Here is an 11,348-nt window from a genome sequence, read left to right as displayed (position 1 = left end):
GATAGATAGATAGATAGATAGATAGATAGATAGATAGATAGATAGATGGACGGACGGACGGACAGGCGGGCCAGATATAGTCAAACTTAAAATGTGGTTATTTATACAATTCCATGAAGCATGCAAATATTAATAAGCAAGTATAATCCATATAAACTTGGACAAAAGTGGAAAGCCTCAAGGCTTTTTTCTTTTCATTTGTTTTGAGTCTCAAATAGCCCAGGCAAGTTCTGAATTCCAAGATGATATTTTGCCTCCTCCTTGTACTATTCATTTAAAAGGACATAGCAAAGTAAACTGAAGGTTAGTTTCTATTTTTGTATTATTACATAGTTTTTATTTGGAAGTGAAATCTAAAGTATAAGCACATATGACTCTCACACCGTGGGTTTTGAATGGGATTCCAGATATGCCATCATGTTTTGTGATGTCTAATAAAACTGTTCCAAGATAGTATAACATAGCTCATTACATAAAAATTCTAAATAGAAAACTTCAGGTACGGTATGATGGATAGCTTTATCTATATGAATATAGACAGTTTTGATTCAAATTTTTTAAAATGATTTTAAAACGTAAGAATGTGGATTTTTAAAGTTAAAGTAACTTATTCTATTAGATTTCCAATTAAAAAATGTTTCAACAGAATTCCCTAACACATTAATTTCATCTGTCTATAGCCTTACAAGACCTTAAACCCAACAGCAAAAATTTTTATTAAAAGACAAATTTAAACGTGAATACATGCTAAAGCCCATTGAAATAGTTATAACCACTTATCACAGTAAGAGTCAGAGAATGTTTTATTTCCATATAAAAAATTATTACAGCATTACATATTAAAACTTTATAATTTAGAAAAACAAAAACTGTTTTGAATGTTGTCAAAACTCAGTCACTGATTTATCTACTTTAAAAATATTAGTTGTTAAAATACATGTTATAAGCTGAGCATGGTGTCACCCGCCTTTAATTCCAGCACTTGAGAGGCAGAGGCAGGCTGATCTCTTTGAGTTCCAGGACAACCTGGTCTACAGAGTTCCAGGGCAGTCAGGGCTACACAGAGAAACCATGTTTCAAAAACTCAAAAATAGACAAAAGATTAGGTAGGTAGGTAGGTAGGTAGGTAGGTAGGTAGGTAGGTAGGTAGGTAGGTAGACAAATAGATAAATGGCATGATCTTAAAGATAAAATGTATTTGATTCATTGAAACAAATTGCTTCAGTCATTACAAAACAATGTTCCTCAACAAGACCAAGGCCTTACTACTTACTAGACCTTTCACCATGTCTTCCTTCAACAATTCTGGTGGCAAGGGAACATACGCAGGCAATGGTCCTTACCTGCCTCCAGCCCCATTTCCACTAGGGAAATCATGCACTTTAACTGGGAATTGTTCCATTTGGCTGAGGCAGTTGTTCATCTTGTGAACTAGTGCTAACAAAGGCGCATGGCCCACTGGTTCTACTCTTCCAACGGGCTCTTCTCCAGGAAGCTATTTAAAAAAAAAAAAAAATTAAACACGGCCTTTTGAAAAGTCAATGTTCCATATCAAAAACACGTTAATAAGCAGTTTAAAAAAATGGAAATTTATCTATTAATTTTCTTATGATTTCTGACAGACTTCCAAGTCAATTATTTCTTTTATTATCTTATTCTTTTATTTTTCTGTGCATTGCTTGGTGTTTTTCCTGCACGTTATGTTATGTGAGGATGTTGGATCCCTGGACCTGGAGCTACATGGAGCTACAACCATTTTAAGCTACAAATGGGTACTGGAAACTGAACCCAGGGTCTTCTGAAAAAGGAGCCAATGCTCTTAACCACTGAGCTATCTTTCCAAACCCTGGCCCCAAGTAAGTTATTTCAAGAAAGATACAATTTGTACAGACCACAATTCTGTTTCAAAATTCATGACTCCAAATGGCTCTGAGGAATAGTAGTTGCCAGTGGGTAAAAAGCTAATCCATATAGCCATGAGGCTATTTATGGTCTGCCTGTTGCCTTTTACTAAGACTATTCATATTTTATGGCAAAAGAAAATTCTTTGTGTATGACAAAGTGTACTGAACTGCCTGAATGATGATATTAATACATGGAAAAGTATCAGGTAACAGATTGTGGACATCTAATTATCAGGTAACAAACAGTGGGGATATACATAGTCTTAAGCAAAGCATAAAACACTGTATATTCCACATTTGCACCCACGTGCACTTGAAAATAAAAAATTAAAAAAAAAAAAAAAACATCAACATATCCAACCCAGTCTTCAATAAACACCATTTCTACCTTTAGTAACTCACACAAGTTAAACTGATATAAACAGTGTTCAAAAAATACCCATGAAGAGGCAGTTTTGCTAATAAGCAGTAATTAAACTCATTACACCAATAACGCAAACAACAAACACCTTCCTTAGTTATGCCTTCTCTAAAACACCTGTAACAGAAGGTCTAATCTATAGTACTCACATTAACTATAGTAGCAAGTTAACTCTGGTTCTCACACACTAGCGGCAAATGGAAAAAGGGGGAGTCAGCCTATAGGCCCTTCCCTTGTAATCTACATTATAGAGATGGTTATTTAGCATAGCAGAACTATATCTGCCTATCATAACCTCAACTAATATAAATAAATACTAATAGGCGAGACTACTCTAAATGGCTTATCTTAGCAAGGGGAGAAAAATACCTGACAAAGTTGACATGGGCTTCAGGTCACTAGGGTTGGGAGAAGGGTATTTCTGTTTTATATCTTCAGGCAGTATCTCATGCTAACTATGCTGGTCTAGAACTTACTGTGTATCTGACCTTCCTGCCTTGCCCTCCAAATGCTGGGCACTCAATCATGGACTTTATGCCTGGCTTCGTTCACTATTTTATGACACATTAAAAAAAAAAAAAATTTGAAGCCAGGCATGGTGACTCGTACCTTTAATCCCAGCACCTATATGCGTCTCAGGGACAAGCACGCCTCTTGTCAATTCGAGCCCTGCTCATCTACACAGTAAGACTTGCTCAATAAATGAATGTTCAAAGGAACTGAGCTAAATAGACAACACACAATACACTTTTATGGGACATAAATGCTCACACTTGGTAGCACCAGCTCTACTAGTACACGTGACCATTATTAACTTACAGGAGAAGAAAAAAAGACATGAAGGAATCGCTTTAATCGGATCTCTCTGCTGACAGCATCCTTTTCACTTTTAGATGTCAAATACAGCAATAGTTGTTTCACAAATCCACTATGTTGGATTTCAAATGATGAAACATCTGACTCTGAGACTATGCTACGGATTTCTACAAGGCACTCAGCTCCACCATCCACCTGAAAGAGTAGAGAAAAAGAGTCTATACTGACTTAAACAATACAATTCACATTTCCCAAAAAGAAATAAAAATATATTCTCAATACCTTTGAAAGTAAGAGAGGGAGAGAGAGACAGACAGACGGACAGACCAACCACTGGACAGCTATGAACCCTATGAGCTACAATACTAACCTGCCACTGGTACAATAATGGCTCAACAGTTACTGGGCTAGTTCTGTGCTTAGATCTGAAGCCCAACCCACAAAAGGGAATTCATTCTTGGTACTAAAAACCTGGTTAAAAGCTGATGGAGATCAAAGGCAAGGAATCTACTACCACTGTTTTTTTAAATGGTCAGTGTCAAAATATCTTCTAACTAATTGTTTATGCCCATTTATGTTTTGTTCCCAGTCTTGGTCAGAGAAGTTCTGTTTGTAATAGGCAATTATCCACAGTCATAACTGGCAAGTGCTAAGTAAGAAAAGTTTCATTTTTTTACCATTCAGACCAAAGCAGAATATCTATGATCACCCCTACAAGGCTCAGGAAACATCACAGAAGTATTTCATGATAAAAAAAAAAAAAAAAAAGTGTTCATAACACAAAACTTTTCCACCTAACTAGTTCAGTTTCTTACTTAATGGTAATAAAGTATGATAAAAACTCAAAATGAAGGGACTAACAAAGAAGAAACTGTATCATTAAGTGGATGGATCACTATGTTAAGCAAAATATGACATGCAACCTCTACTATGAAGAAATATTTAAGATTTAAGAACAAAAATAAAGAAGTAGAACAGTGACTACTTGGTAATCAGAAGGGAGAGGGAACAAGAGAGGCAATCAAAGTACAAAATATACACGTATGAACATGTCATAAAGGCAGGCAGGCTATGACTGTACAACTGACACTTATTAGATTAAGGCTCTTTTAGGAAGACAGATTAAAATGTGAAACATGATGTGCTATGATGAAGTTAATAAACTATCATACAGATTAGATGAATCAGATGAAATGGTGAGGGCTACAATAAAGCCTCAAGCCTTTCCAAGTAAATACCGAGTCTGAAGATAGAGGCGGTTATGAGGATTTAAGAAAGAAATTCTGAAGGGCCATTTCTGAAACTGTGTTGTTTGTCAAGAAATAGGGAACACAAAGAACAGAAAGCACTGGCAAGATTTCCATTATGTGCAGCAGACGGTGAACCATGGTAGTCAAGGGACAAGGAGGAAAAAAAAATTTAATTGCAGAAAGCGATGTTTCTACAATCACCCCCCCCAATGATCTACAAGCAAAGAAGACACACTGGACACAGTACCTGGAGGTTGAGTTGTTCAGTTGCAGCACAAAGTCTCTGAAGGACATTCAAGGCAGGGTTACTTCCATCCAAATTCTCAGAACTAAAGTAACGCTCAACAAATTTGTGTGCCTGCTCCTTAATCCAACCTTTAATTTTTTCTCTATAAAAAGGAAAGAGGAGATATAATGCCTCTGTATAAGTAAAAAAAATCTACACTGAAAAAGATTTTAAGAAATTTCAGCATGTGCTTGAGTTCAATCCCCAGAGAACCAACTTCCACAAGTTATTTTCTGGTCTCCACAAGTACTTAGATACACACATAAATTTACAAAAGAAATAGTATTTCAACTTTATCAAAACAGCTACACTTAAAACGCTTACTGGCCTAAGATTATTAGATTATTAATACATTCATATAAAGAAAATTCAGGTTCATTTTGAAAACAAGCTAATATATATATATATATATATATATATTATAATAAATATATATAAATATATATTTATATATATAAATTGCTTAGTTACTTGGAATAATTTCAGATCATCACATGAACAGTAACAATATGTTCTAATTTCCTAAGTGTTCATACCCAAATACAAATTTACATAAGATTTGACTAAAGGACAGATTATCTAACACCATCCATCACTGTGTTTCACTAAAGAGATGATATAAAACTAAGATATACCAGAAGCATGTGACCAAGCTGTTTAAATTATAAACTTTAAAAATACAGTTGCTTAATTATTGTTCTTAACTAATTCAGAGATTCAGTAGCCAACTCAATCAAATTAAGTTATCTTTAAAAAAAAAATGCCACTGGCAAAATATCCTATTTATAGAGGAAGTAGTCTACATAGTTACTTTATATCTAGTGCCTTCTCAAGAAAAGCATCTCCATATGACCCATATACTGATGTACTTTTGGATTTCTCAGCTACAAATCTTTAAATTCTACTAACTAGGCAGGAGAATTTCATTAAAATGTACAAGCAGAAAATGCAAACACAATTCAGGAAAAGGTTCCACACAGACCAAAATAAGCAGAGTTGTCAAATGGTTGTATTATTGCTATGGTTTCTGTATATAAGAGACAGGGTTTGAGCCCACAGGCAAGACCTGAGCTATACATATATCCTCAATAGGAGTCTAACTTAACTTTGATTTGAGAGCAAAGTGAACCAAGGCCACGTATGACTAGCATTTGATTAGTATGTCAATTCAATCATGTTGAGACCTTTCAGATGAAGGATATCCCATCCTGAATCCCAGCACACACTTTACCTATTATTAGATATGGTGTCTTTTGAGGCTGCCCTGGCAAGACCACTAACTCCTGCAGTTCGTGCTGGCTCAATGTTGTTGCTGTTGGACTGTGCGCTTAACCTTCCCCATGTTTTTGGATTCAAGCTTGCCAGGAATGAAGATTTAGGTGACTGAGTTGTGGTGGGGCTTTTTGCTATAAAGACAAAAGAATTACATTCAAATCATTTCAATAAAACCAAAGAAAAATCAACAAAAATTTCAATCTTAAAGAATTGAAACAATTCAGAACACCAAATCATGAGGAAACTTAAGTTCAACACCTCTTCCATCCCCCCATTATGTTTCATCAAAGGACTCACCTTGATTGTCTACTTTGTCATCATCTCTTGGAGGTGAATACTTTGGCCTTCTTGGCCCTCGTTTTGGCAGGCGTTTTCTCTTGAGAACATCACTTAATCGACTGTTACATAGAAAAATAGATAAGGTTAGCAATTACCACTGAGGAACCCAGCTAAGACAGGAGAGACAGTAATTTATAAATAAAAATGTCCCAACAATTTTCACTGACTGAATTAATATGGAGACTGCGGAGAGTCTAGAGAAAGTATGGAGAATTACTAACTGCAAAAATACAAACTAAAGGCTTGATTAATTTTCTACATGTCCAATTTTATAAAATTCAATGTATTAAAAAGACTAAGATCACACAAGGAGAGCAACAGAACCAGAAAATTTGAACACAGGGAACTTCCCGGAGACTCATACTCCAACCAAGGACTATTCATGGAGATAACCTAGAACCCCTGCACAGATGTAGCCCATGACAGTTCAGTGTCCAAGTGGGTTACCTAGTAATGGGAAGAGGGACTGCCTCTGACATAATCTGATTGGCCTGCTCGTTGATCACTTCCCCCTGAGGGGGGAGCAGCCTTACCAGGCCACAGAAGATGACAATGCAGCCACTCCTGATGTGATCTGATAGACTAAGATCAGAAGGAAGAAGAGGACCTCCCCTATCAGTGGACTTGGGGAGGGGCATGGGTAAAAAAGGGGAAGGGAGGGTGGGATTGGGAGGGAAGGAGGGAGGGGGATACAAAGTGAATAAAGTGTAATTAAAAAAAAAAAAAAACACACAAAGACCAACCTATAAAATAAGAAAGGAGGGAGGGAAGGAGGGAGGGAGGAAGGAAGGAAAGAAGGAAGGAAGGAAGGAAGGAAGGAAGAGAGAGAGAGAGAGAGAGAAAGAAAGTAAACAGGTTCAAAACATAATCTTTAGAAACTTGGCCAAGGAACATAATGAAAGACAAACTGACTAACTTTCCTGAACTAGCAATCAGTCCAAACCAGACTTTTGATTTACACTAAAGTAGATTGGCAGCAAAAGTGACTCTTCTTCAAGCACCTGACCCCAGCTAAATTTAGCCAGTTGTACAGGACAATGGTTCTTTAAGGTATACAAGATTTAATTTTAGAACCCCAGTGAGAATGTTTTACCAGTATGTATTTTACAGAAACTGGAAAGTGAACTCAATAGTTAAAGAGCACTAGCTTTGATTCCTAGCAGTCACATGAATTCGATTCCCAGCACCTACATAGAAGTTCACAATAATCTATAACTCCAGTTCCAGAGAGTGGGATGCCCTCTTTTGGCCTCCAAGGGACAAATAAACATGATGCAGAACCATACATACAGGCAAAAACACCCATGTACATATAATAAAAACTAAAAGTAAAAAAAATATGATGTACTTTACAACAAAGGAAAAACATGGAATATTACCCTGGGTACCAACTAATTTTAGAAATGAATGTGGCTTATTATGTACAACATTCCAGTTTCTACCATAAAACCACTTAAATGTGTGATCTTCTAACGCAACAACTAAAAAAATAAATAAATAAATAAAAAATCAAGAGTTTCTCAACATAGTAAATAGTACAGCAGAACAGGCACAAATGACTTTAAAAACTACCACTTACCTTTAAGAAACAGCCAAGTGTTTGGTAATTAAAGCTAAATGGGAATTCATGTTTGGCTGCCTTGCTTGTATTTTCTAATTCTTATTTTTCACTGTATCAATTCCTTGATATCACAGAGACATATGCAATAGTACAAAGTAATTGCAAAAATATGGAATCAGAAGCAAATGCTAAGACACTGCACTGTATCAATGACACATGTAAACAAACCTAAGTATTTGCACCTCAATTCCCCTGGGTACCAACGTGAATGATATGCATGCACCTAATGTACTTAATAAAGCCAGGCAAAGTAAGATAGCTTTCTTAAAGTTATTTTCTTTCCATTTCAGAGAACAAATGAGCTGAGAAAATAATTCAGAGGTAGAGGTGATTGTCAGTATTTGCTGAAGCTATAGATTCTGTCCCCATCACAACACACACACACACACACGCACACACTCACTCTGCACTCTCAGGTTTGTTTGTTGTTTCTGTTGTGTTTTTGTTTTTTCAAAACAGGGTTTCTCTGTGTAGGCTTGGATGTCCTGCTCGCTGGAACTCACAGAGACCGGCCTGCCTCTGCCTCCCCAAGTGCTGGGATTACAGGCATGCATTCTCAGGTATTTTGTTCTCAACAGGAGTCTTGGGTATCAACACAGGTAAAGTGAAGTACATTAAGATTCACAATAAAACTCACCCTTGAGGGCTCAGGTCCAGAGAATCATCTCTGCTATGCTGCAAGCTGGGTGACCCCAGATCAGCTGAGGCATTGGTTGCAGCCGTGGCTGTCCCACTGCTGGCTGGTGTTGTGGACCCCAGGGATCCTGACCCATTTGTACATGCCTTTGGAGGGCTTGTCAACAAAGTCTCTGATTCTGCTAAATGTTTTACTTGATGCATCACACCTTCACAGCAAAAGGGACAAAAAGAGATCAGTTTAATCAGAAGAGAAGAACGACCCCACCAAGACAAAATTCCTGAATGTTAATCCTGGTAAACTAGAAATAAAGGAAGGAGTGAGAAAGGCGAGGGGCGGAAGGACCTAGGTTTCATCTTGACTCAGATCAGAAAAAAATAAAACAATAAAAATAAAGATATTTTTACTGAATGTCTTCTGATCTTCAAAGCACAATCACATAAAACAGTGCCACTCAAAGTAGAAAACATCCATTTTATAAACAATATTAAATTTGAGAAATACATACAGCACACATCACAGAAGACAAGGAAGGGAAAAGTCCAATCAGCCTCGATGGCTACGAGAAGAACTGAATGAATGACGCTGCTATCCATAAAGAACTATTGAAAGGTGGTGACTGCCACATCAGAGTAAGGAAAACTAAAATATAATTTGTGATATATGTATATATCTATCACAAATTATATTTTAGTGTGTGTGTATGTGTGTGTGCGCGCGCGCGCGTGTGTGTATGTATACACACACACACACTAAAATATAATTTGTGATATATGTATATATCTATCACAAATTATATTTTAGTGTGTGTGTATGTGTGTGTGCGCGCGCGCGCGTGTGTGTATGTATACACACACACACGGTCATAGATATCCAAAAAAGCTTGTGTTAAATACATGAAAATCTATGGACAAAATTATGTATGAACACAGAAACATTTTAAGAGTAGAGGCTTAATCTTCCACTAGATTATTTTTATTTTACTTTGTTTTGGGATTTGTCTGATTGTTGTGACTGGGTCTATATAGCTCCAGCTTCCTGGAATTTTCTATGTACACCAGGCTGGCCTTAAATTCAAAGATGTGCCTATCTCTGCTTCCCAAGTGCTGGAAATAAAGGGGTATACTACCATACCTCGCTTCCATTAAAGTATTTAAAAGAGGTGTGGGGGAGGAGTAGACTGATTTAAGCTTCAGGCTATGCTATGTACAGCAACAGGCAAGACAAATGCACTCGGCAGAATAAATGACTAGAATGATACATTTTCCTAAGTAATACATTTCCAGTAAGTAATAATGACCTCACAGGAGAGAAATACAGGAAGCTAGAACACACTGGAGAACCAAGGTCAAATAAAAAGATATTCAGAGGAAGACATTAACATTATAGTCTTTTTATAAGCAGCATGAATGACCTACCCTGAGAAGACAAAGCTCACACCATAATCAACACCATTAAGTATATGCTATATATATATATATGGGTAGAAAATAGAGTATGATGGTACAGAAAAATTTTCTAAGCTTAACAAAAATTATTTAACAAAAATTTAGTATTCTCCAATATAGAGATGAAAGTGGGCAAGTGACTCTCATTTACTTCTAATCCAAAAAAATTAGAACAAAAAATAAATGATAAACTTAAAAAAAAAAAAACAAAAAACTGGCAAGGCAGAGTGGAGTTAATAGCGTTAGGGGTTGGCTCTCTCCCGTAGTGTGGCCAGGCACTGGTTGCACATTCCCTTAATCTCTGCTCTATCTTTATTGCAGCACATATCATGGGCAAGTTAAATTTTGGGTTCAAGTTTTTGTAGGTGGGTTGATGTTCCACTCCCTTTGCTTGGGAGTCCTGTCTGGTTACTGGATGGCATCCAGTCTCCATGTCCCTTGCTTTTAGGGGTCTCAGCTAGAGTCATCTCCAAAACCTCCCAAAATCCTGCCCTGTCATAGGTCTCCAACCAGTCTCAGAGATGCTCCAGGCCACAGTTTGTCTCCTCTCTGAATGCCCTCTGTCCTCCTCCTCCCTCTCCCCACATCAGATCCCCACCCTCATTTCCCTCAGCATTCCCTCACCTGTCTTCTGTTCCCTTTTATCTAGCACTAGCATAGCTATATTTTAAGAGGTTCCACTCAGAAACCAATCAAAATAGATACTGAGACTCACAACCAAACACTGGGTAGAGCACAGAGAGCCTTGTGCAAGAGTGGAAGTGAAAGGAAGAATAGAAGGACCCTGAAGAACAGGATCTCCACATCAGCCAACTAAACCGGGCCCCGGGTGGCTTTGTGGAGAATAAAACACCAACCAAGAACCACGTATGGACTGGACTGAGGCCCCAACACACATGTCCATGATGGACAGCCTGGTCTTCACGTGGGTCCCCTTACACGGGGAATGGGGGGCTGACTCTGACAAGAACTCTTTACATGGCTTTCAATCACTTCCACCTGGCAGGGCTGCTCAGCCAGATCACTGTGGGAGGATGCACTCAGTACTGATAGGACTTGATGTGCTGGCATGAGTGGGTGGGGTGGTAGGGGTGGAGGATGCTCCCCTTTTCTAAGGGGTGGAAAGAGAGGAATACTGGGAAGAGGAAAAAAGAGTGGGACCTGGAGAAGAGTAGGGAGGGGGTCTACAATTGGGATGTAAAGTGAATAAATTAAAAACAAAAAAACAGAAGCTTACAAAAAAGCAAAAGAGAATGACACTAAAGACAAACATTTCATGAATCCAGAAAGTAAGAGAGAACCTGTGTGTGTGTGTGTGTGTGTGTGTGTGTGTGTGTGTGTGTGTGTGTGT

General features: G+C 37.6%; 1 protein-coding gene across 14 annotated transcripts in view; it reads right to left on the bottom strand.

The window, feature by feature from the left end:
• Trip12 (thyroid hormone receptor interactor 12) overlaps positions 1-11,348 on the bottom strand; it is a 93,297-nt gene that overhangs the window by 24,635 nt on the left and 57,314 nt on the right. For all 14 annotated transcript variants that reach the window (XM_055617041.1, XM_055617043.1, XM_055617042.1 and 11 more), the window contains 6 exons: positions 8,550-8,757; positions 6,250-6,350; positions 5,909-6,083; positions 4,639-4,780; positions 3,145-3,336; positions 1,344-1,495 (listed from right to left, as the gene is read on the bottom strand). In XM_055617041.1, coding sequence (XP_055473016.1) covers positions 1,344-1,495; positions 3,145-3,336; positions 4,639-4,780; positions 5,909-6,083; positions 6,250-6,350; positions 8,550-8,757 — 970 coding nt within the window. The remainder of the gene's footprint in view (positions 1-1,343; positions 1,496-3,144; positions 3,337-4,638; positions 4,781-5,908; positions 6,084-6,249; positions 6,351-8,549; positions 8,758-11,348) is intronic.

This window comes from Psammomys obesus, unplaced genomic scaffold (assembly GCF_907164565.1).
Source record: "Psammomys obesus unplaced genomic scaffold, mPsaObe1.curated_primary_1811, whole genome shotgun sequence".
Classification (NCBI taxonomy): Eukaryota; Metazoa; Chordata; class Mammalia; order Rodentia; family Muridae; genus Psammomys; species Psammomys obesus.
The sequence above is the reverse complement of the archived record's forward strand: the minus strand, read 5'-3'. Positions and strand labels throughout refer to the sequence as shown.